We start from the raw sequence: 19,456 nt of genomic DNA, 5'->3' as shown, positions 1-19,456 counted from the left end.
CAGGTACAAAAGTTAAACCAGGATGAGATAAATCATCTCAACAGTCCCATAAACCCTAAAGAAATAGAAGCAGTCATTAAAAATCTCCCAATGGAAAAAAGCCCAGGACCAGATGGGTTTAGTGCAGAATTCTATCAGACCTTCGAAGAAGACCTAATACCAATACTGTTCAAACTATTCCACAAAAATAGAGACAGAAGGAGCACTATCCAAGGTTGTTAATTTACACAGAACTCCACGGGCCCTCCAGGAGGTCCTGGTGCACCTCTCAGCCTGCCTTCTCTGCTTGTGCCCGGTGTAATATGGGTGCTCCCTGGGAGTGCCCACATTAGCAGCTGCTTCAGTTGCTCCTTTGTAGTGTGCTCATGCTTCTCAGTCCAGAAGATTGGTCAGCTTCCCAAGAGCATCAGAGACCCTAGGAGAGCATAGGGTGTGCACAGGTGGAAAACGCTTTAGCTGCTGGATCTAGGTATGGAAAGAAGGCATTGTCCCCACTGTGACCCATCCCTTTGGAGAACTAAAGGAACATTACCAGGAGAGCAGTCCCACTCTGTTCCTCTGCAGAAATGGCAAGCTCAGGGATTCAGACATGTTCTCTGGTTCGGTGCCCTGAAAAGTAGCTGGTCCCCAGCAGTCCTACTAAAAGACTTTTGTAGGAACATCTACATGTGAGTCTGTGCTTCTTACATTTATGGGTTCACAGGCAGTAAGACAGGGGGATTAAAAAAACCTGGTCCTTGATTCTTCAAGGGCCTTTGATCTTGACTACACAGCGTAAGTGATGTCTATCTGATTGTATTGTATATTCTCCAGAAGAGTCTCCATTTGAAAGGCTCTTTTTACATCAGTGAATATTAACTATCTTGGGTGGCAACCTACTCCACAAGCCCCTTGTTCTGTACATCAAGCCAAGCATTCTTGGACTGTTACTTATGCTAGATGAACACAGACTGTGGTGCTGCTGTTTCTGTTTTTGAGACAAGATCATATGATGTAGCCCTGGCTAGACTTGAACTCACTTATGTAGACCAGGATGGCCTTGGATTCATAGAGATCTACCTGCTTCTGCGTGCTGATAGCTGGAAATAAAGACCTGCTCTAACACACCTGGTTAAATGCAGATTTTTTTAAAGCACACACATTTTGACATTAAAAGATGAACTAGAAGAGGGTAGAGCCTGTGTTCTGAGGGTAACAACCAGGAGCCGAGCCAAGAGCTGAGCCCAAATTACAGAGGTGTCCTTGATAGTACAGGATATACAGTGCGTGGTTTGGGATAGATTCCCCCCCCCCCCCCGTTACCCTCCAGTATCTGCCCCTTTAGTCTGCTTCTTGCTCCCTCACGGTTTTGTGCCTCTAAGATCCACTCTCTTTAGAGTATTCTGCGTGCTGTCCCCAGACTAATGTTCTCAAAGTAGTACTTTGAGAAGCCACCTCTCTGCCCCTTGCCTGGAACAGAAGGAACACGGGGCTTCCTTATTGCCCAGACTCTGATATTGGGACATTGATTTTTTGCAGCCAGATGGGCTCTTCTCTGTCCTGGGAGGAAGCCTTGTCTTTGTGTTCTGCAATGGTGGCCCAGCTGCCTGACAAACCTCTCTTCCCACACTGGTGTGAACCCTGCTTCTTTGAAGGAGCCATCTCTCCTCTGACCCCTGCCCGGAGCTTCTGCTCTCTGCACATTTCCCATCGTGATGCACAGGGGTGCCTGTTTAGCTGTGCGAGGTTGTGTGCCAGGAACTCTCCACCTTGGCGCTCAACAACTTGAGGTGGTAGCGCTATCCTGGAGGGCGCAGACAGAATGGAGCTTGCAGTCGTTGGTGCCATTTTGAGCAGTTTGCATTCCTGATCTTCACAATTCAGGAAGATAGACATCTTTATCCTGGTGTGCCACTGAGGAAGCCAGTGTTCAAACAGTTGTCACCCAAAGTCATAACCAAGCGGGAGGCAGGTGTACAAATAGATACAACATTTGACTCAGACACTTATGAGGTGGTTGAACATGGCTGCTGCATTTAGCTCCTGAGGCTTGCTAACTTTCTAGACATCACAGCCTTTGGCAAAGTGGCTAAACTCAGAAGTCTTCCTCTATAAAATGAGACTACAGATGGTAGGTGCCTCGTGACTCATTGTAAGGCCTCTGCAGAGAGTTTGATGCGGTGTCTGTCTGTGGTTATTGTTCCACTTACGTTAGCAGCTAAGCTATCTGTTGCCGATGCTGTGATGTCTAGTGTTATATCTGTTGACACCATTACCACCCTTCCTTGGTACTGCAAATTCTGCTACCACAGAAACCACACTATCACAAAGTCGTCACTGTGGCCTGGATGTCCATTTGGTGTCCACTCGTCAGGCATGTGGCAGATGCTTAGATGGTTTCAGTAAGCTTTTCCCAGAACTGTCCACCCTGTGCTCGAGAGCCATGCCTGTCCCCTCAGCCAAGTCTGTTTTAACACTCCGGCACATTGTCTGTCTCCTTTCTTTCCAGTGTGCTCTGAAAATGAATCTGAAGCCGAGGCTGACCAGCAGATGGATAACTTGTACCTGAAAGCCTTGGAGGGCTTCATTGCCGTGGTGACCCAAGACGGTGATATGATCTTTCTGTCAGAAAACATCAGCAAGTTCATGGGACTTACCCAGGTGACACCCTCTGCCTCTTCCAATAGGAAAAAAAAGTCTACATTTGGGGGATAGAAACTAACAGGAGGTCCTAGTCACAGTCTCTCTTGGCTTTTCCTTACACATTCCCATAGGATAATGACAGTCCTTAGGCCACATAGACCGAGAAACATGCTACCAATGTCATGGTGCTTGACGATGCTTGTGGCTGCCCCGCCAGGTCTGTTCTAGCTAGATTAACTTGGCAACCATTTGAATCAAGTCCCCATCACCACCAATACTGCTGTGTTACATCTGTTAAGTCCATGGACCCAATACTGGCCGGAGATTACTGATGACCACCCAATCCATTCCCCTTGCCTGTCTCTGAATGCAGATGTGATCCTAGCTTCCTCTTGTAGTCTGACTTCATGGCTAGGAGTAACAGTATCTGGCCTTGCTTTTGAAACAGGTAGAACTAACAGGACACAGCATCTTTGACTTCACTCATCCTTGCGACCACGAGGAGATCCGCGAGAACCTGACACTCAAAACTGGTAAAGCCTTCTTCTACGCTTGCATTCTTCTCATGACCCCCCCCCCCAAGCCCACACAAATAGCCTGAATGGATTATGGATGGTGCTGGAGAAAAAAACTACATCTATGGGTTCCATTTGGAGTAGCTCTTGGGTGGGTGTGCAGCCAATGAGATGAGACCCAGCACACAGAATAGCTCCTGAGGGCCATCCAGGATGCCTGATGTTACACAGGTCAGGGTGCCATCTCTAAGATGTTTCATCATCTGAGATCAATCATCTCTGCTAAGTGACAACACCCAAAGCAATAGCTTTGTCCCCACCAGATTATTGATGGGAGCTGGTTCAGGTGCCGTTTGGTTTGTCGTGTATTAAACTACCCAACACACAGGGTGAAGCAATCCTCCATGCTCCTGTGGACCGTGGGCAGGTCTCTAGCTCTGTGTGACATCATCTGGATTGCAGTCATCAGGGGCTAAACTAGGTTGAAGTGATTAAAATGGTTTACCTGGCTTGTAGCTGGGACAGTGAGCACAGCTCTCAATCTATGGAGCCTCCTAGTCGTCCTCATCATACGGAGACTCTAGAGTAGCCATCTTATGCGACAGCTCAGGGCCATGTAGCTTCCTTTTCCCTGTATAGTGCAGCCATAGAAGCTGACAGGCCTGAGTCCTGAAGTCACCACTTCTAACCCTATTCTGCTGGCGAGTGCAAGACTCAGGCCTGCCCTGCGTGTCAGCTCTGTGTCAAGAGGCATGGCCCTTAGGATCACCACTGAAGAGTAGCTATTACAGGAATCGGGAGATGTTCAGAAGACCTAAGCCTTCGAGGCTGAGAGCTGGCTCAGGGGTTAGGAGCACAGGCATTCTTCCGAGGACCTAGGTTTACCTCCCAGGTCACATTGCCTGTAACTCCAGCTTCAGGAGACCCAGGGTGCTCCTCTGACCCTGCAGCCATCTGCACAGATGTGCCCATCATCACACAGGTAAAACAGTAAATCTTTCAAAACCAAACAGAAGGAGCATAGGTGTAGGCAGCAGCGGCTCCCAGTGAGTGCCGAGATCCTCTCTGAACTTGAGAATCTATCACTGGTTTGGACAGGCTGCCCACATCAAAACATCTTTTACATCTCTCGCCTGTCACTACCACGGGGTGTGGCTCATCTGACCTGAATAACGAAGGCAGCGATACCACGCCTGCCGGGCGATCTCATTGCCATGCATGCTGCAAAGCTGAGGCTTTATTGGCTCACTCTCCTGTTGGTACAGAGCACTGTAATCCACGCTCAACTTACAGAGCTTTGTAAAGCCATAACCACTTCCCCTTCTGATGCTGCCCAACCTCTCTGGATTGCTGCTTCCTAGCCAAAGGCCTTGGCCAACTGGCTCCCAGAGTTCTTAGACTGGGGACCACCATGAGTTTGTTTGTCTTGCCTGTGCTGCTGAGAAACCCTAGGCTACATAGAATGGTTGGTTCTTGACGGTAAGGGGGCTGTTGACTGCATACATGTACCCCATGCTTGTCTTTTGGAAGCACTTGTCTCTCATTGCTTCTCCTCCAGAGAACACTGGTCCCTGGGTTCTTGGTCTCGACTCAACTCCTGACCAAAATCTCTGAGTCTGTGAGCTGAACTAAGTATCTCACGCCTACGCTGCTCAAAGTCTTTCTCTTCAAATCATGATGGCAAAAGATGAGGCCAGACGTAGGATCTGCTTGCTTTTAGGTTCTCTGACTCACAGCTGAGTGCCCTCCACTAATCTGAGGAAAACTCGGGTCTTTAGATTCATGAATGGGGATTTGAGATCAAGTAAACTCATCAGCCAATCAGCAAGTCCTCACTAAAGGTTTCAGGCTGCATAGACTCATGGCCTAAAAGAAAGGGGTCAGTACGGATTCCTGGAGGAAGAATAGGTCAAGAGGCAGGCTGTGGAATGCTTTGATGGTGAGGTGGAGAGCCTCAAACTTCGTCCTGCAAACAGTCAAGGGCTGTTGAAGATGTTTAAGCTGAGGTGATGCTGTCAGACGTCAGAATGGCAAGACTCCAGAGATTAGCAAGCTAGGAGCCTATAATAACAACTCAGACTTTTAGTCACAAATCAATCCTGAGCTCCCTCATTCCTGACTCCTGGGGTCTCTCTCAAGACAGTTACAGCCATCAGATACAAACCCCACCTAATAACTAAAATTCTAAGAAGCATAATTATGGGAAAGACAGTTTATCAGAACAACATTCAAGCTGTCCCTTAATGGGTTCTGCAAAAGATGTTTACATTCAGTTCAAGGATACCAGTTCTTCTGATACACAGCTCTTTTAGACTGTGTCAATCAAGTCAGGCTTCCTTAGAGGTGTGGTTGCAGAGGTCGGCAGCTTCTCTTAGAAAGAGCAGTGTGACTCCTTGTTGGAAGGTTCTAGATCGCTCTGCGATGCTGGACCTTTGGAGGCCATGAATGAAGATGGCGGTGTAGCCACAATTTAGACACAGTTGGCCTGTATTTGCTATTCTGTGTAACAAGAAGCAGAAAAGCTGGGCAGGTTTTGGAGACCTGAGCTGAAGGAAAGAAGCTGCAAGGTCTTTGTCTCGGTGATTTACTTAATCCTGAATGAAAGGCGATCTAATTGATCTTTGTCAAGAACATCTTTAAGATAGACTTGTCCACCCAGTTCCAGTAAAAAAACAAGGAGTGTGTCTGTTCCTGTTTGTTCCCCTCCCTTCCCCTCCTTGACACGGGTCACCTTTGAGAGAAAACTGATGAATGGTACCCTATCCAGAACATAGTTACTCCAGGATGCAGATAGAATATAGGTTACTCACATTCCTGAGAGACAGTCTAGAAAGAGCAGAGAGGAGTGTCCGAGGATAATTCTAATTGGACAGACTTATGTCCTTGGAGCACCCACGGTAATTCTCAAGCTTCCCTCTAGAGAGCCCAGGCCTAGCTGGAAAGAGACATCTAAAACTGTGGCTGTAGCCTCTCTCAGGTGATAGATAAGCACAGTGGGTAGCAAGCAATGGGGCAGCTTCTGCCTTCCAGGTCTTCATACTCCTAGTGATACTGTCACATAGGAGCTTCTCCTCAGCCTTTCTCAGGCTCTGCCCTCTTTCTCCAAGATGGACATCTGGTTCTTGAAGGAGAGCAGCTCTGTTCCCCAGAAGCCCCGCCACTGTGAGTCTCTGTGGACCTGGTGTTAGCTGATAGCCCCTGGGTGGAACTGGCCATCACTGGGTAGAACTGGCCGTGACTAGAAGCTTTGTGAAAACCTCCCTTGACATATTTCTGTTCCCTAGTTCTAACCACAGTTGAGCCAGGACTCAAGGAGCAGTAGCTGAGGGATACCATTAGTATTTAGGCCATGAAGGGCTCTGGCCATGGCAGGCTACAAGCACACTCAACTGCAAACCACCAGGAAACACAAATACAAGTTGCCCAGAAACATTGTAATTTAGATTCATTCAACTGGCTCCCACACCCTTCCCCACTCAGGCTCTGGTTTTGGGAAGAAGAACAAAGATATGTCTACCGAGCGTGACTTCTTCATGAGGATGAAGTGTACCGTCACCAACAGAGGCCGGACTGTCAACCTTAAGTCGGCCACCTGGAAGGTAGGCTAGTTCTTAGTCGTGGGTTGTAGTCTCAAGTGTGAGCTGGGACAAGGGGTGCCCTGTCCCTGTGCGCAGCAGTCCCGGCCTTGTCTTACTTCTGTCATTTGTCCCCAGGTCTTGCACTGCACCGGGCAAGTGAGAGTCTACAACAACTGCCCCCCTCACAGTAGCCTCTGCGGCTACAAGGAGCCCCTGCTGTCCTGCCTCATCATCATGTGTGAGCCAATCCAGCACCCATCCCACATGGACATCCCCTTGGACAGCAAGACTTTCCTAAGCCGCCACAGCATGGACATGAAGTTCACCTACTGTGATGACAGGTGGGGTGTCGGGAAGCTGTGGTCCCGGTGGGTGGGCCTTACCTGCGCGCACCTGTGTGAGTGTACCTGCAGTGCAGGGACGGGATGAGGACATAGTGTGGTGTTGTAGAAGGTAGCCTCCTTCCACGTGAAGATGTTAAAGTGACGTGAGCTAGGCTGGACTCTTAACCCGCAATTCCCGAGCAACTGGGCATTTGGGGGTGGGGACACAGAAGCAGTGAAGGGCATGGACTTGGACTCAGCCTAGCCTCTGATGGAGTCATCGGTGGTCAGTGCCAGCCACTGCTCTCACCTTCATCACAGGGGAGACCCCAGGGGGTGCACGAGGAAGGTGTGCCGTGTCATTACATGCAGGGTGTGTGAACACCCTACACCACAGTTCCTACCCACTTCTTTTCCTGCTGCTGGGATCCAGATGTGGGGGAGGACAGTGAGAACAGGTTGTGATCTGCAGTGACTTGCACCAGGGGGAGAGCCGGGTGAGGGCTGCACTGGAGTTGTGTACCTAGCCTGAGTCAATGGCACCACCATGCCTACTTCGCCCAGCAGAAGCTCAACTGTGCAGCATCTCACATCAGCTTTGTACCACTTGACACTCAGAAATGAATGATTTGTTTCCGGTGCGTTTCACAGGGCCCTTCTGAGAGGAGGTCACAGTTGGGAACACGCTTGGAAAAGCACAATGCCATAGCGTGTTGAGGCTTGGGGTCTCAGCTCACTTCCATCCCTGGCCTCCCCAAAGCAAAGAGCTTCCTCCTGAGCTTAGGGCAATAAGCTTGCCTCTGAAAGTCTGTGGCCCACATGAGCCGGAGACAGCCTGGTCTTCCCCATAGCAGGAGGCCCCCAAACCCCAAGACAGAGGGTCCTGACCAGCCCCCTACAAGGCCCAGCTCTTCTCTTTCCCAGCTAGACATCTAGGGGAATTTGTTTCTTACAGGGAGACATTTCTGGTTTCTAGGTTAGGCTTAGACCCTCCACTCCAAGTCTAGATGGATCTGGTGTGTTGGCTGTCACTCAAGGCCCCATTTCAGAAGTTCCATAAAAGATCCTTGGCATTTTTCTGTCTCCTAGTTCTGACCACAATAGAGTTAAGTCTCGAGGCGCTGGGAGGTAGTGAGTGTTTATGGAACTAGGAAACATTCTCAAGCTTATAGGGAGAGAAGCCTAAACTTCATTAGTCCGCACTAATGGTCATTCTAGTGTTAGCACTGCTCTTCTGGTGGTGATCGCCGGATCCCTGTTCAACACAGCCAATCCTGTGTCTACACAAGCATTCCGAGCAGGACAGCTCTGAGATGTGTGCCCTCTGCAGTTTGAAAGTCCCAATGCCGAAAACATGGCACCAGCTTTGAAGTGAAATGGTACTTGGATGCTTCTCGGGTCACCCAGTCATGGCCAGGGCTGTGGGTGAGGAGGGAGTTGTTCTGAGTAGATCTCAGCATCATAAGCAGGGGAAGTGCTGCCGTGCTCCAACCACTTGCGATTTCTAGGTAGCAGAAAAGAGATTTTAGAAGAAACTGGCTGGTGAGGGAACTGTCCCCCAGACAGGTTAACTTGTTGATAATTTGTTCATTCATTGCTGTGGTTTGAGTGGGTTTCAGGTAAAAGCGCTACCCTTGGGTTAAAGGCAAAGGGAAAAAGTCACAAGAAATGGGCACCCAAAGGGATGAAGATGTGTTGCCATGCACACACACATACACAGAGAGGGACCACGCGGCTTCCTTAGTCTGCCTCAGAATGGCAGCTAAAGTAGATACTCACTAGAAGGATCCTGTGATTCAGGGCTTTGTGACTCATTGTGTACAGGGAGATGCCGCTTATGATGTCTTAGAACATGCTGTATTTCCAGCACAATCTTGCCTTTCAAGGAAGCTGATTGCATGGCCCAACATGAATTCCGTTCTGCTAGGGAGATGACTGACAAGGGATGCAAATACAGAGTGCCACGAGGAGTGTTTAACCGATTAGCAGATTAGTTAACCAGGGTACAGATAAGGCAGTTGATGAAGGGACTATTTAAAGTCTTTAATCCCTTGGTGTTATTTCAACATTGCTTTGCGTTGGGGGAGGGGCTTGTTCTGTTTTCATGTGTTGGGATGTGGAGCGGTGTGTGTGTGTGTGTGTGTGTGTGTGTGTGTGTGTACATGCACCACTGATATGACCTTCTGAGAGAGATGCTTTAAACCCAGCACTTACATGTGATAGCCAGTGCAGAGCAGGGTTCCCCCATTTTACACAGTGGCATTTGGCCTGGTGATGTCTGACATAGGAGGACATCTGACACAAGGGGGATTGTTTTCCCCTATTGAAGCAGGAAGGAATCTGAAGGAAGGTGGCTTGAATCCACAGTCAAATGTGAATGGTAAAACACTTTCCCTTTTATGCACAGAGGCCAGCACCATAGACAGAGCAGAGGAGTGAGAGAGGCAAAGCAGAAGGGAGGTCTCTGATCACTTGTTGAACTCAATCAATTAATTTCAAATAGCCGCCTTTATGTCCCCTGGGGGGTGGCTCGATTATTGATTATTAGTTGCGACAGTGAATACTTTAAATCCTCCAATGACTTCCGTCACTCTCACTTATGTACAGGGTACAGTCGTGGCTTAGCCAGTCTTGCTTATCCGAGAAGCTTGGAACTAAATGTGTTTCTCATTTGCAAGTTTGGGCTAATTTTGCATAAACTCTCCTAAGTGAAGCTAGAAATTCAAAATCCATAAGCACATATTGGACATCAGATTTCCAGATAAGGGGTGACACCTCTTCTGGGTGGACTGCTGTGGCTCTGTTAACAGGAGTGAAGTTGCTGGTAAAAGAAAAATCTTGTCTTCCTCTAGCCCCGTCCTCCCAAGGCTGGCCTGTGGTTTGCATCAGTCTTCCTATGCCAGCATCCCGAGTGCTAAGGCTCTCCTTATTATCAGTACCGTTAATGTCCTTCTCTGCTGTGCACTCAAACATAGAAGTTACAGTCTGTCTGTTCCTTGACATTCTAAGGAACTAATCCATGAGCTGTTACTTGGGGAACATCTGCCACGCCTGGAAACTATTATGCCAAAGAGGAAAGAATCAAGTCCTGGTGGCTAAGGGTTTCGAGCTGGAGATACGAGCAACTTAATGAAACCACGAGGAATTTTTAGTACAGAACAGAACGTGCCATCCACTCAGGAGAAAGACTCAAGCCATTCTCAAATCCTTTAGAAGGGGCGGGTCTTCACATTCATGTGAGATGCCATCTAGTGGCCAAGTAGAATAACTGTGAAGAGAGCCAACTCATCAAGAAGATGAGGTTTTCGTAGAAGAATCACGTGTAATCTCAGTGTGATTTCCTGAGTCTTCCTGTAACTTTGAAAGTTGTATGAAAATTATAGTAATCACTTAAAGCTAATGAATAAAACCACTTAGCCTTCACAGGCAAAGAATTTGAGAGCACCTCGTTTCATCAAGACACTAGAGAGCACAGCCAGGAGTTAGGTTGGTGAGGAAGACTTGAGGGACTGCAGAAACGCCTCAGCGGTTGAGAGTGGATACTGCTCTTGAGAGACCCCACCCCACACACATAATCACAGCTACCTGTAGCTCTGCTTACCAAGGGATTGAACTTCTGGCCTCTGAGGGCATCTGCACATGCACACGTGCACGTGTGCATATATGCATGCATGCATACACACATGTTAGCACATGCACATACTTGAATCTTTGGGGGAAGAGATTTATGGTGGACTCATTCAAAGAACTTAGAGCAGTAGACGGCTGAAGTGAGAGAAGACTTGAGGGTCATGAAAAGAATGTCTGTAAAGACCTCGGCTGGCGAGGCCGCTCGGCAAATGGAGGCACCTGGTGCCAAGCCAGAGAGCCTGAGTTTGAGCCCCAGCACGCGTGCGCACACACACACACACACACACACACACACACACACACACACACACATAAATGCAGTTTTAAAGAGGAAATTATAAAGAACCAAAAGTGTGAGGCAGGTGTGTTGAAGATGGTAGCTATGAGGTGTGTCGAGTCCTAGACTAAAACAGAGCGGCCTTAAGCAAATCCATTGTAAAATAGTATGTTCTCTGTTGTACACTGGAGATGATTAATAAGCTTGGCTGCTTTGTCAAATGGGTGCTATCATCTTAATTTCAGGGTAATCTTTTTTTTTGAAGGACAGTGCATGTATTTTGGTTTTATGTATAATTGATTCTAAGTGCTTTTGCAGCCCTTCTCCAACATCTCCGTCAGGGGTTATCTAATTCTCCTTTAGATCCTGAAGTTAGACTCTAGTGTGTTCTGTGTCCTTGTATCAGCTCAGCTGACAGTGTTGTGGAATCAGCCCCAGCCATGTTTGAATGTGTAAAAATACATCCCGAATCATCTAGCCTGTTGGAAATGCTCTGCACATCCTCCAGGGTTTATCTCAGGGTTTACTAGCTGTCCCGGGTCAAGCCATGCACAAGTCACTCCTCACATTTCTTCTTATTGTTTGGGTTCGGTCAATGGAAAGATGGCTGGTGGCACGCAGAGTAGGGCTGGTCCAGAATGGAGAGCAGTCTACCTGTCGGTGTGTAACTTCACCCTGCAGACGACACCTCTCACCGAGAAGACAGATCTCATAACAGGACCATTAACCACAGAGCTGGTCGAATAGACTTCATACAACAGGGCAGCACTGAGGGCTGTTGCTCAAAACAAATATGGTCCAGATAAAAATACATGAAAAGAATTAGGTCTTGAAGTCTGAGTCGTGACTACTCAGTTATCTCATCTGGTAGTCCATTCTACATGACACGCTACACGTGTGTGTGACATACCACACCTCAGTTTGTGTGTGCTCGTGTATACATGTGTCTGCCTTCATGCTTCTGAAGGTCAGACGTCAACACTGGGCACCTCCCTCTGTCACTCTCTCCCTTGTGTTGTCCAGCGCTGGGCTTACTGACATCTGCCATGCGGCAGGTTTTTACACAGAGCCTGGGGATCCGAACTCAGAACTTCACGCTTGCACAGCGAGCACTTAACCCAGTAAGTGGTCTCCCAGTCATGCTTTCAAATAAGAGCACTGGTGGGCAGTGGATAAGTCCTCACACGCTCCCGGCGTGTCTCCCTCCGAAGGCCAAAGACAGAGTCTGGTCTGACCTCAGAACAGAGGAATCCTTCTACTGGGCATTGTCCGTTTCCTGCCTCCTCGTGGTCTGCCTGTTATTAAATACACTCAGTCCTCAGCTTTGAAATCTGACAAATCTTTTTATGTTTCCCCTTCTCTCGGGCAGTCCTGAGTTGACTTTTAAGTTTACGGGTGACCCCGAATGACTCTTCTTCCAGGGAGTCAAGGATCCCTAATTAGTAAGAATGAAGCGGTCCCTCTCCACTGATGGAGAGCGCACATGGCATTCTTATCACAGGCATTCTGGCACAGCCAGGGAAATGAGCAGGGCAGGCCCCGGGGTCCATAACAGCAACTCTATAAACAAGTTCCGTTCCTTAACCTCCCTGTGGCGTCGGTGTGCCTGCGGTTGGGGGCAAATGGCCGTTAGCTTTAAGTTGGGGCTTCCTGGCTTTGTGAAGTCTGAGAACTCGCGTGTTCTGCGATTGTGTTTGGGCCGTGTGCATTTCCCAGTTTTTACAGTAGTCTGTTTAAAGGAACGAAGAGGGAAACGTTAAATATTTATTTTGGCTGACAAGATAAATGAAAGCTGCTAGTGGGAAGATAATGGGCAAATCTGAAATCTAGATTTGTTTGTCTTCTAGAACATGCCCATTGTGTGCCTTTGAAAGGATGAGGCAGTAATTAGATAAACGCATCTTATTATGAGGTTGATGATAATGTTTACTCGAAGCCTTTTGCTGGAAAGATCCTAATCGTGAAAGGCAATAGGATTTCTTCACGAAGGTTCATGTCTTTCCCAGAAGGCCAGTGGGCTCAGCGGTAAGAGTTTGTAGAAGATTGTGCATCTGCCAGGCCTGACTGGCAAATGGGCAAGTCTGTAAGTGGCCCTGCTGTCCCCTGGTTCTGATTCCCAGGCAAAGTCTGAAATGCATTTGGCGTATCAGGAATGCCGTCCGGTCAGGTACAGACATTGCTCTGTCCCCCATTCTCCTCCAGCTTCAAATCAGCGGAAGTGCCTTTGATTACCAGCTCCGGGGGCCTGGCTACCCACGGCATGCCCGTGGCTGGTGAGCCTGGAGTCCAAGTGGGGACGAGTCCTCTTATGACGAGGATGGCAGGCTGGCACAAGCGCCCTGCCAGCCTCTCAGGAAGGAAACTTCCGCAGGGCTGAATCAGCTGCACTTAAGCCTCTTGGTCAGTGGACGTAATCTTTGCTTGACAAAGACTTGGACCTCCAGCATCACTAGTCAGAAAACTTACCTCTTCTCTCCTCACATAATAGCAGGTACCATACGGAACGGAAGGACAGATTGAAGATTATGATGGGCTGCTAGAGGTGCTCCTGAGTGTGCACATATGTGTACATACGTGTAAACATGTATGCACCGAACTGGTTAATCATGCTTAAGGAAAGTAGATGGGTAGTGACTGGATTCCTTAGTGGTGCTGGATTGTCAGGCCTCCTTGTATCTTAGGTACAAAGAGTTTGGTGACTACTCTCCTCATTGTGGGGAGGTAAGAGGAGAAGGCCCAGGACGTAAGAGACAAATGCATCCTTCCTAGGGCCACGGCACATGGCCTTTAGGCCTCGGCAAGGGAAGAAGGAATTGGAAGGGGCTCTGTGCGTAAAGAGAGGCCTCAGGTGACCTCAGGTAACTGACTGCAGATGGTTAGTGGAGAAGAGGCCAGGACGGAGGGAACATGCCACCCTGCATGTCAGCTGAAAGCCAAGTGGCTTAGAAACAAAGGCTGGGTTCTGGGGAGATCTAGAACCTGGGCAGTTTGCACCAGCCCAGAGAGTAGCAGACCTAAGACGGTCCTTGAGAAGGACTGGGTCTGATAGCCACACGCGTGTCACCATTGGATGGCATGAACACAGAAACAGCCAGTTGAGCAGCCCGGGCTTGTGATTTTCCTTGCCTTTGTCCAGTGGACACAGAACACAGCTGCGCTCTGAGGCAGCGTGCTACCAAGTAGGATGATCACACTGAGCTCCTCCCCTCAGCTCTGACTTGTGATGAGCTGAGCGTGCGATGGTCGGTGCACCCATGAGAGAAGGGTGAGGCATCTCAGATGGGGACTCGGGACACACACTGGAATGACCCGAGGCACAGAAGGTAGCTCGTGTAGTGAATCTAGGGGAGGCCTTTGTTCACATCAGTGTCTCCACACAGAAGGCTTCCGTGCTCCTTCATGGCTCTTCATATTGGCTTTTCCTTGTCCAGCTCCCACCAAGACTAGACCTACGCTCGGTGCAGTCACGCCATTTTCTGGCCTTGCTGCTTGTTTATCTGTGAGGACTGATTTTATGTTTCTTTTCCTTAGCAGCCTCTGTCCTCCTCCCTCCTGGAGGTGAGAGGAGACAAGCTATTGGAGACACACTTAGGGTCATAGACGGCAGCTTAGGGCACAGGGGTGACACTGTAGCCAAATCTCCCTCCCAGGCTCTTCCTTGTCTCCCCATGTGGGCCACAGATGTCCATCCAAACGTTCTTCAGCTTCAGCTAGGATGAGCTTGAACTGTCACCAGCCCGGAGGCCTCAACCCTTCTTCCTGTTCTGAGCTGGGCACTCGAGTGGACATCAAGCCAGCTCTGCCCCCTCCTGGGTCTCCGCTCATGCAGATGAACTGGGAGATGGAGCTGTGCGACCCCTCCTGACCCCAGGCCCTCTTAGACAGTAGGCCACACGTGCAGTAGAGTTCTCTGCGGTGGAAACTTCAGGAAGAGCAGGAGAGTGGAGTGGGGTGGGGCAGATCCACAGTTGCAGCGGATCTGATGGGTTTTGCTTGAATAAAGAAATGGTGCAGGGGCTGGGGATTTAGCTCAGTGGTAGAGCGCTTGCCTAGGAAGCACAAGGCCCTGGGTTCGGTCCCCAGCTCCGAAAAAAAGACCAAAAAAAAAAAAAAAAGAAATGGTGCGACCAGGGCATACACAAGCTACGTTTGGCTTAGCTTCTGAAGCCTCCGATGCATGCTATGCCATGGCCGCTTGGTCTTTCCTCCTCCTCACCGCGGCTTCCTTTTTAATTCAGAATCTTGGAACTGGTTGGTTACCACCCCGAGGAGCTACTTGGCCGCTCTGCCTATGAATTCTACCACGCCCTGGACTCGGAGAACATGACAAAAAGTCACCAGAACTGTGAGTTCCTAGATACCCCATGTCCTTTCAGTCTGCCCTTGGGGATATGATTAACAAGACACGGCCTTGGTTACTTCCCTACCATCTTGGGTGGCAGATAAGGTAATGTCAAGGTGGTCAAGAGCCACCAGCTATAAATGCTTTTATGCAGATTAAGAAAAAGCCTCTTGTCCTTGTAGGCGGTTAACATTCTATGCAACCCTCCGAGGCAGCCTTGGCGAGCATCTATAAGTCAGGGTGTAACGAGCTTGGGTCTGCACTAGAGCAGCAAGCACCTCAGCATAGAAGAGGGGTCTGGGAGGTACAGACGAGGGTTGGCTTGTACTGGATCAGTTTCAGTGGTAGAGGAGGATGGGGCTAACCAGAGGACTAGTTGTTGAGAGGAGGCTGCCTCTACAGCACAGTGTAAGCCTGTGGGAAAGCCTGCACAGACAAGGGGTCCTGGAACAGAGCTGTCCACTAGAGCCTCTATCACAGAAACAGTCTTTGTCTTCACAGGCCACATGTGACCCAGGTAAGTGACACCAGCACTTGTAATGTGCCTGGTGCACTGAGAAATGTCTTTAAGATTTAAATCATTTAAGTAGCTTGTCCTGGCACATGGCCACCTTATTGGACCGAGTGATTCTGTAGCTTTCCCTTGGCCAAGTTTCCAATTTACCCTTCCCATTTGTAGATGCTCCAGGGTAATTTCTTTGAATACACAAAACACCTCAACATGTAAGACCTGGACTTGGCCCTCTGGGGACTAGGGATGGTAGACTTGATCTCTACCCTAAAGAGTCTTTGTTTTGGAAGAAAAGGGAGCCTTGCTCATAGCATTGGGGTAATACAAACAGCAGGTGAATGATAATCTCAGACAGAACTGGATTTGGAGAAGAGATGGTCCAAGCATGATACCGGAGCAGTCAGGGCTGCTGAAGGATAAGATAGGGCAGGAGAGTTCAAATGATAAACATGGAGAAGCTGCCTAGCAGCCATGCTGGCAACCCAGGAAACGGAAGTGCGGCTTTCTCTTCCGAGTTCTGACTCTGTCTACAGTTGGGACAGTTAGAACTCAGCTCACTAACTGAGCAGCAGTTCCAGAAGCTATGTACAGCATGTTTTTTTTTTTTTTCAGAGAGAGGGGGAGGGAGAGAGAGAGATTCTCTTTTAAATTCACCCTTCTGTTTCCTCCCTGGGACCTTGGGTTTCATCTGATCTAATAATACATGGGGGAGGGAGGCTCATTATGGATGGCATCTCAGACACATCTCTCACTATGATCTCTGGCACAAAAACAAAAATACCCAAATATGACATCCTAGATCCCAGCCCACTCGGGCCCGGGAGTGTCAGAGGGAGACCAGAACACTCCCAGATGCAGTGACTGTGGCGTCAGCCTCCGCTTGAGGACTCAATGCTTTCGTGCTGCCCAGGGCTTCCCCACTCCCAAGTCCAATCGGTAGAGACCACAACTGTCTTCTGCTCAGCTTTGGCCTAGTTCACCAGCTAGTGCCTCTGGGTCTGGCTTCCTTTTTTTGGCCTTCTAAGCCTATGGGGTCTGTGAACACAGTGGGGCAAAGATCTTTTTAAGTACCTGGGAATTCTTGGAGGACAGTATTGTTCTTTGTCTCCTGAGGAGGGCTGAACTGAAGAAGCGCTGTTAGAGAGCTCACTGGGCACGTGGAAAGGACCTCTCCTCCCTGTTTACAGCTCCCTCATCTTTTTGGTTGGATATTGTTTTTACTTAATCCGTGTGTGTGTGTGTGTGTGTGTGTGTGTGTGTGTGTGTGTGTGTGTGTGTAATAATCCCCCAGCACACTTAAGGATAATTCACAGTCCAAATAGAAAGTGTACAGAGGGGCTGGAGAGATGGCTCAGTGGTTAAGAGCACTGACTGCTCTTCCAGAGGTCCTGAGTTCAATTCCCAGCAACCACATGGTGGCTCACAACCATCTGTAATGGGATCCGAGATGCTCTCTTCTGGTGTGTCTGAGTACAGTGTAATCATATACATGAAATAAATAATTAAAAAAAAAAAGAAAGTGTACAGAGGCCTATATTTAACCAAGAGGCCTACATCGAGCAACTCCGAGTCTACATGGGCTGCAAACAAGGCCGGCATCAGCTGTGACAGCAGTCTTCCCACCCTACCTCCCCCTGCAAGTACATTATAGCTCCCCTGCCAAGGTGGGGGGGGTTCCAGTTCACCCATGGGTGTCGCAGTTTGTGTGTGTTTCCCATCAAAACGCCTGGAGAAGCTCAGTCCTCAACCAGATTTAGATAATTGAAAGTCATCATTTCCAAATGGACTAATAATTTATACACTGTTACTCTCAAAGGGGAGGGGCTGGGCTGGTTCCTCTTTGTTGTGCTCTTAGGGAAACAAGATTAAAGGCCATAAAAGGCCTATCTCTCTACCAAGTGGCAGGCCCCTCACCAAGGCTGACATTAATGAGCTGAATGGAACACTGGTGTGAGTTAGAGGTTACTGATAGATCAGGCCCTCGCTTGCAATTACTAAAAATGCAGTTAAAAACCTCTGCTCAGTAAACCTCTTCATGAGAAAGAGTAAGAACATCGAATGTAGTTTGCACTAAGAACTGTCTAAACGAATTAATCCCAGGATTGAAGTCATGCAAGAATTGTTCCACTGCAGCCAGGTGGCCTCCATGTCACCCAGAAAGGGACAGCATAGAAGACCAAGGTTCCTTGTCTGGCCAAGGAGCCTGTGATGGTTAACAAAGTGGCCCTATCTGGGTTTTCTTCTCATGGCTCAACATGATGTAGTCAGAGAGGGAGGACCCATTGCCCCTGGAATGAAGACACTGATTATCTAAACCCTGTCACTGTCCTGTGCAATGTGAAGCAACCCCAGCCTTCCTAGCCTGAGTTTCCTGAGTTAAGGCCCTGTCTCTCCTCCTTCCTGCACAGGAGTCCATTTAGAAGATTAGAAGAAGGTAACACAATTGGGAAAATAACTTGGCTAAGTTTGATAATAAAAACACAGTCTTCAGTGTATCATCTAGAATTTTCACATCTCGTTGCACCCCCATGAAAAAGAAAACCATGTTCACACAAAGGTTTGGACACAGACGCCTCTTGCAGTTTTATTCACAATGACTGAGCGCTCAGACATCCTGGTGAAAGAGTAAACCGGCCGTGGTGTAGCCATTGAAGGGGACACTTCCCTCTCATGAATCACAGAAACACCCACAACCTCAGGAACACGCTGATTAAGTGTAATAAAGCCAGACACACGAGTAATCTCCCAGAAGTCTAGAAAGGACAGGAGATGGTGATGGGGAAAGACCAGTGATCATCTGGAATCAGAAGTCAGAACTCGGAGGAGTTTAACATGTGCCTTGGGGCTGGGTCAATGAAGTGTTCAGTGTCTTCGCTGTGGTGATGGCTACTCAGGCGTTTACATTTGTCAAAGCTCATTGCATTGTATACATAAAATGCTTACCTTTCCATGGAAGGTAAATTAAAATCCAATAAAGCTTGTTTTGGAGAGGCAAATAAACACGCAAATGAGAATCTAATCCAGACCCTCAAGTCTGAGACCATGCAGGAAGGCAGTATATTCAGCCAAAGGACACCTTGAGGGCTACAGTTACCTCAGGGGAGAAACAGGAGTTTCACGTACTAGTGATAATCCACACCTTGCTTGTCAAGCAAGGCACTGCACACAGGTAATTCTCCATCCCACCCTTGCTGCTGCCTGTTGGGATTTTCGAGCAGGTAAGATGTGTCAAGGCAGAAGGATTGATTGGCATGACTTTGAACAAGGCTGTCCCTCTACTCTGCAGGACTGATGAATAGGGAGGTGGCCCACAAGCCAACTAGAAGACCTAAGGAGACTGTCTACCAGGAGCTGTTCGTCATAGAACCCCGGGAGACACTGCCCTAAACAATTCCTAGTAACATAACTGGCACAGCATCTAAGCACTGGGCGTCGATAGCTTGTGGAAGAGGAGGTTTCTAAACAGTGTTTGTGTAGCGGATGAGGCAGGCAAACAGCGGTGGCATCCTGGACAGTTAGTGATGACAGTGATGGACCTTACCATTATTCTCAATACTGTGTTTTGCAGAAGAGGAAACCACACCAGGATTGTTCTTTCCCCAAGTCCCCAAGCCAGCAAGACTTCTTGCTCCTCCCATGATCCCTCTCCCTGGTTCTC

General features: G+C 48.6%; 1 protein-coding gene across 6 annotated transcripts in view; it reads left to right on the top strand.

The window, feature by feature from the left end:
• Epas1 (endothelial PAS domain protein 1) overlaps positions 1 to 19,456 on the top strand; it is an 82,896-nt gene that overhangs the window by 52,660 nt on the left and 10,780 nt on the right. For all 6 annotated transcript variants that reach the window (XM_063261583.1, XM_039111847.2, XM_063261584.1 and 3 more), the window contains exons 3-7: positions 2,489 to 2,640; positions 3,071 to 3,155; positions 6,618 to 6,736; positions 6,851 to 7,056; positions 15,184 to 15,290. In XM_063261583.1, coding sequence (XP_063117653.1) covers positions 2,489 to 2,640; positions 3,071 to 3,155; positions 6,618 to 6,736; positions 6,851 to 7,056; positions 15,184 to 15,290 — 669 coding nt within the window. The remainder of the gene's footprint in view (positions 1 to 2,488; positions 2,641 to 3,070; positions 3,156 to 6,617; positions 6,737 to 6,850; positions 7,057 to 15,183; positions 15,291 to 19,456) is intronic.

The sequence above is a fragment of the Rattus norvegicus genome, chromosome 6 (genome assembly GCF_036323735.1).
Source record: "Rattus norvegicus strain BN/NHsdMcwi chromosome 6, GRCr8, whole genome shotgun sequence".
In the NCBI taxonomy this organism is placed as follows: domain Eukaryota; kingdom Metazoa; phylum Chordata; class Mammalia; order Rodentia; family Muridae; genus Rattus; species Rattus norvegicus.
The sequence above is the reverse complement of the archived record's forward strand: the minus strand, read 5'-3'. Positions and strand labels throughout refer to the sequence as shown.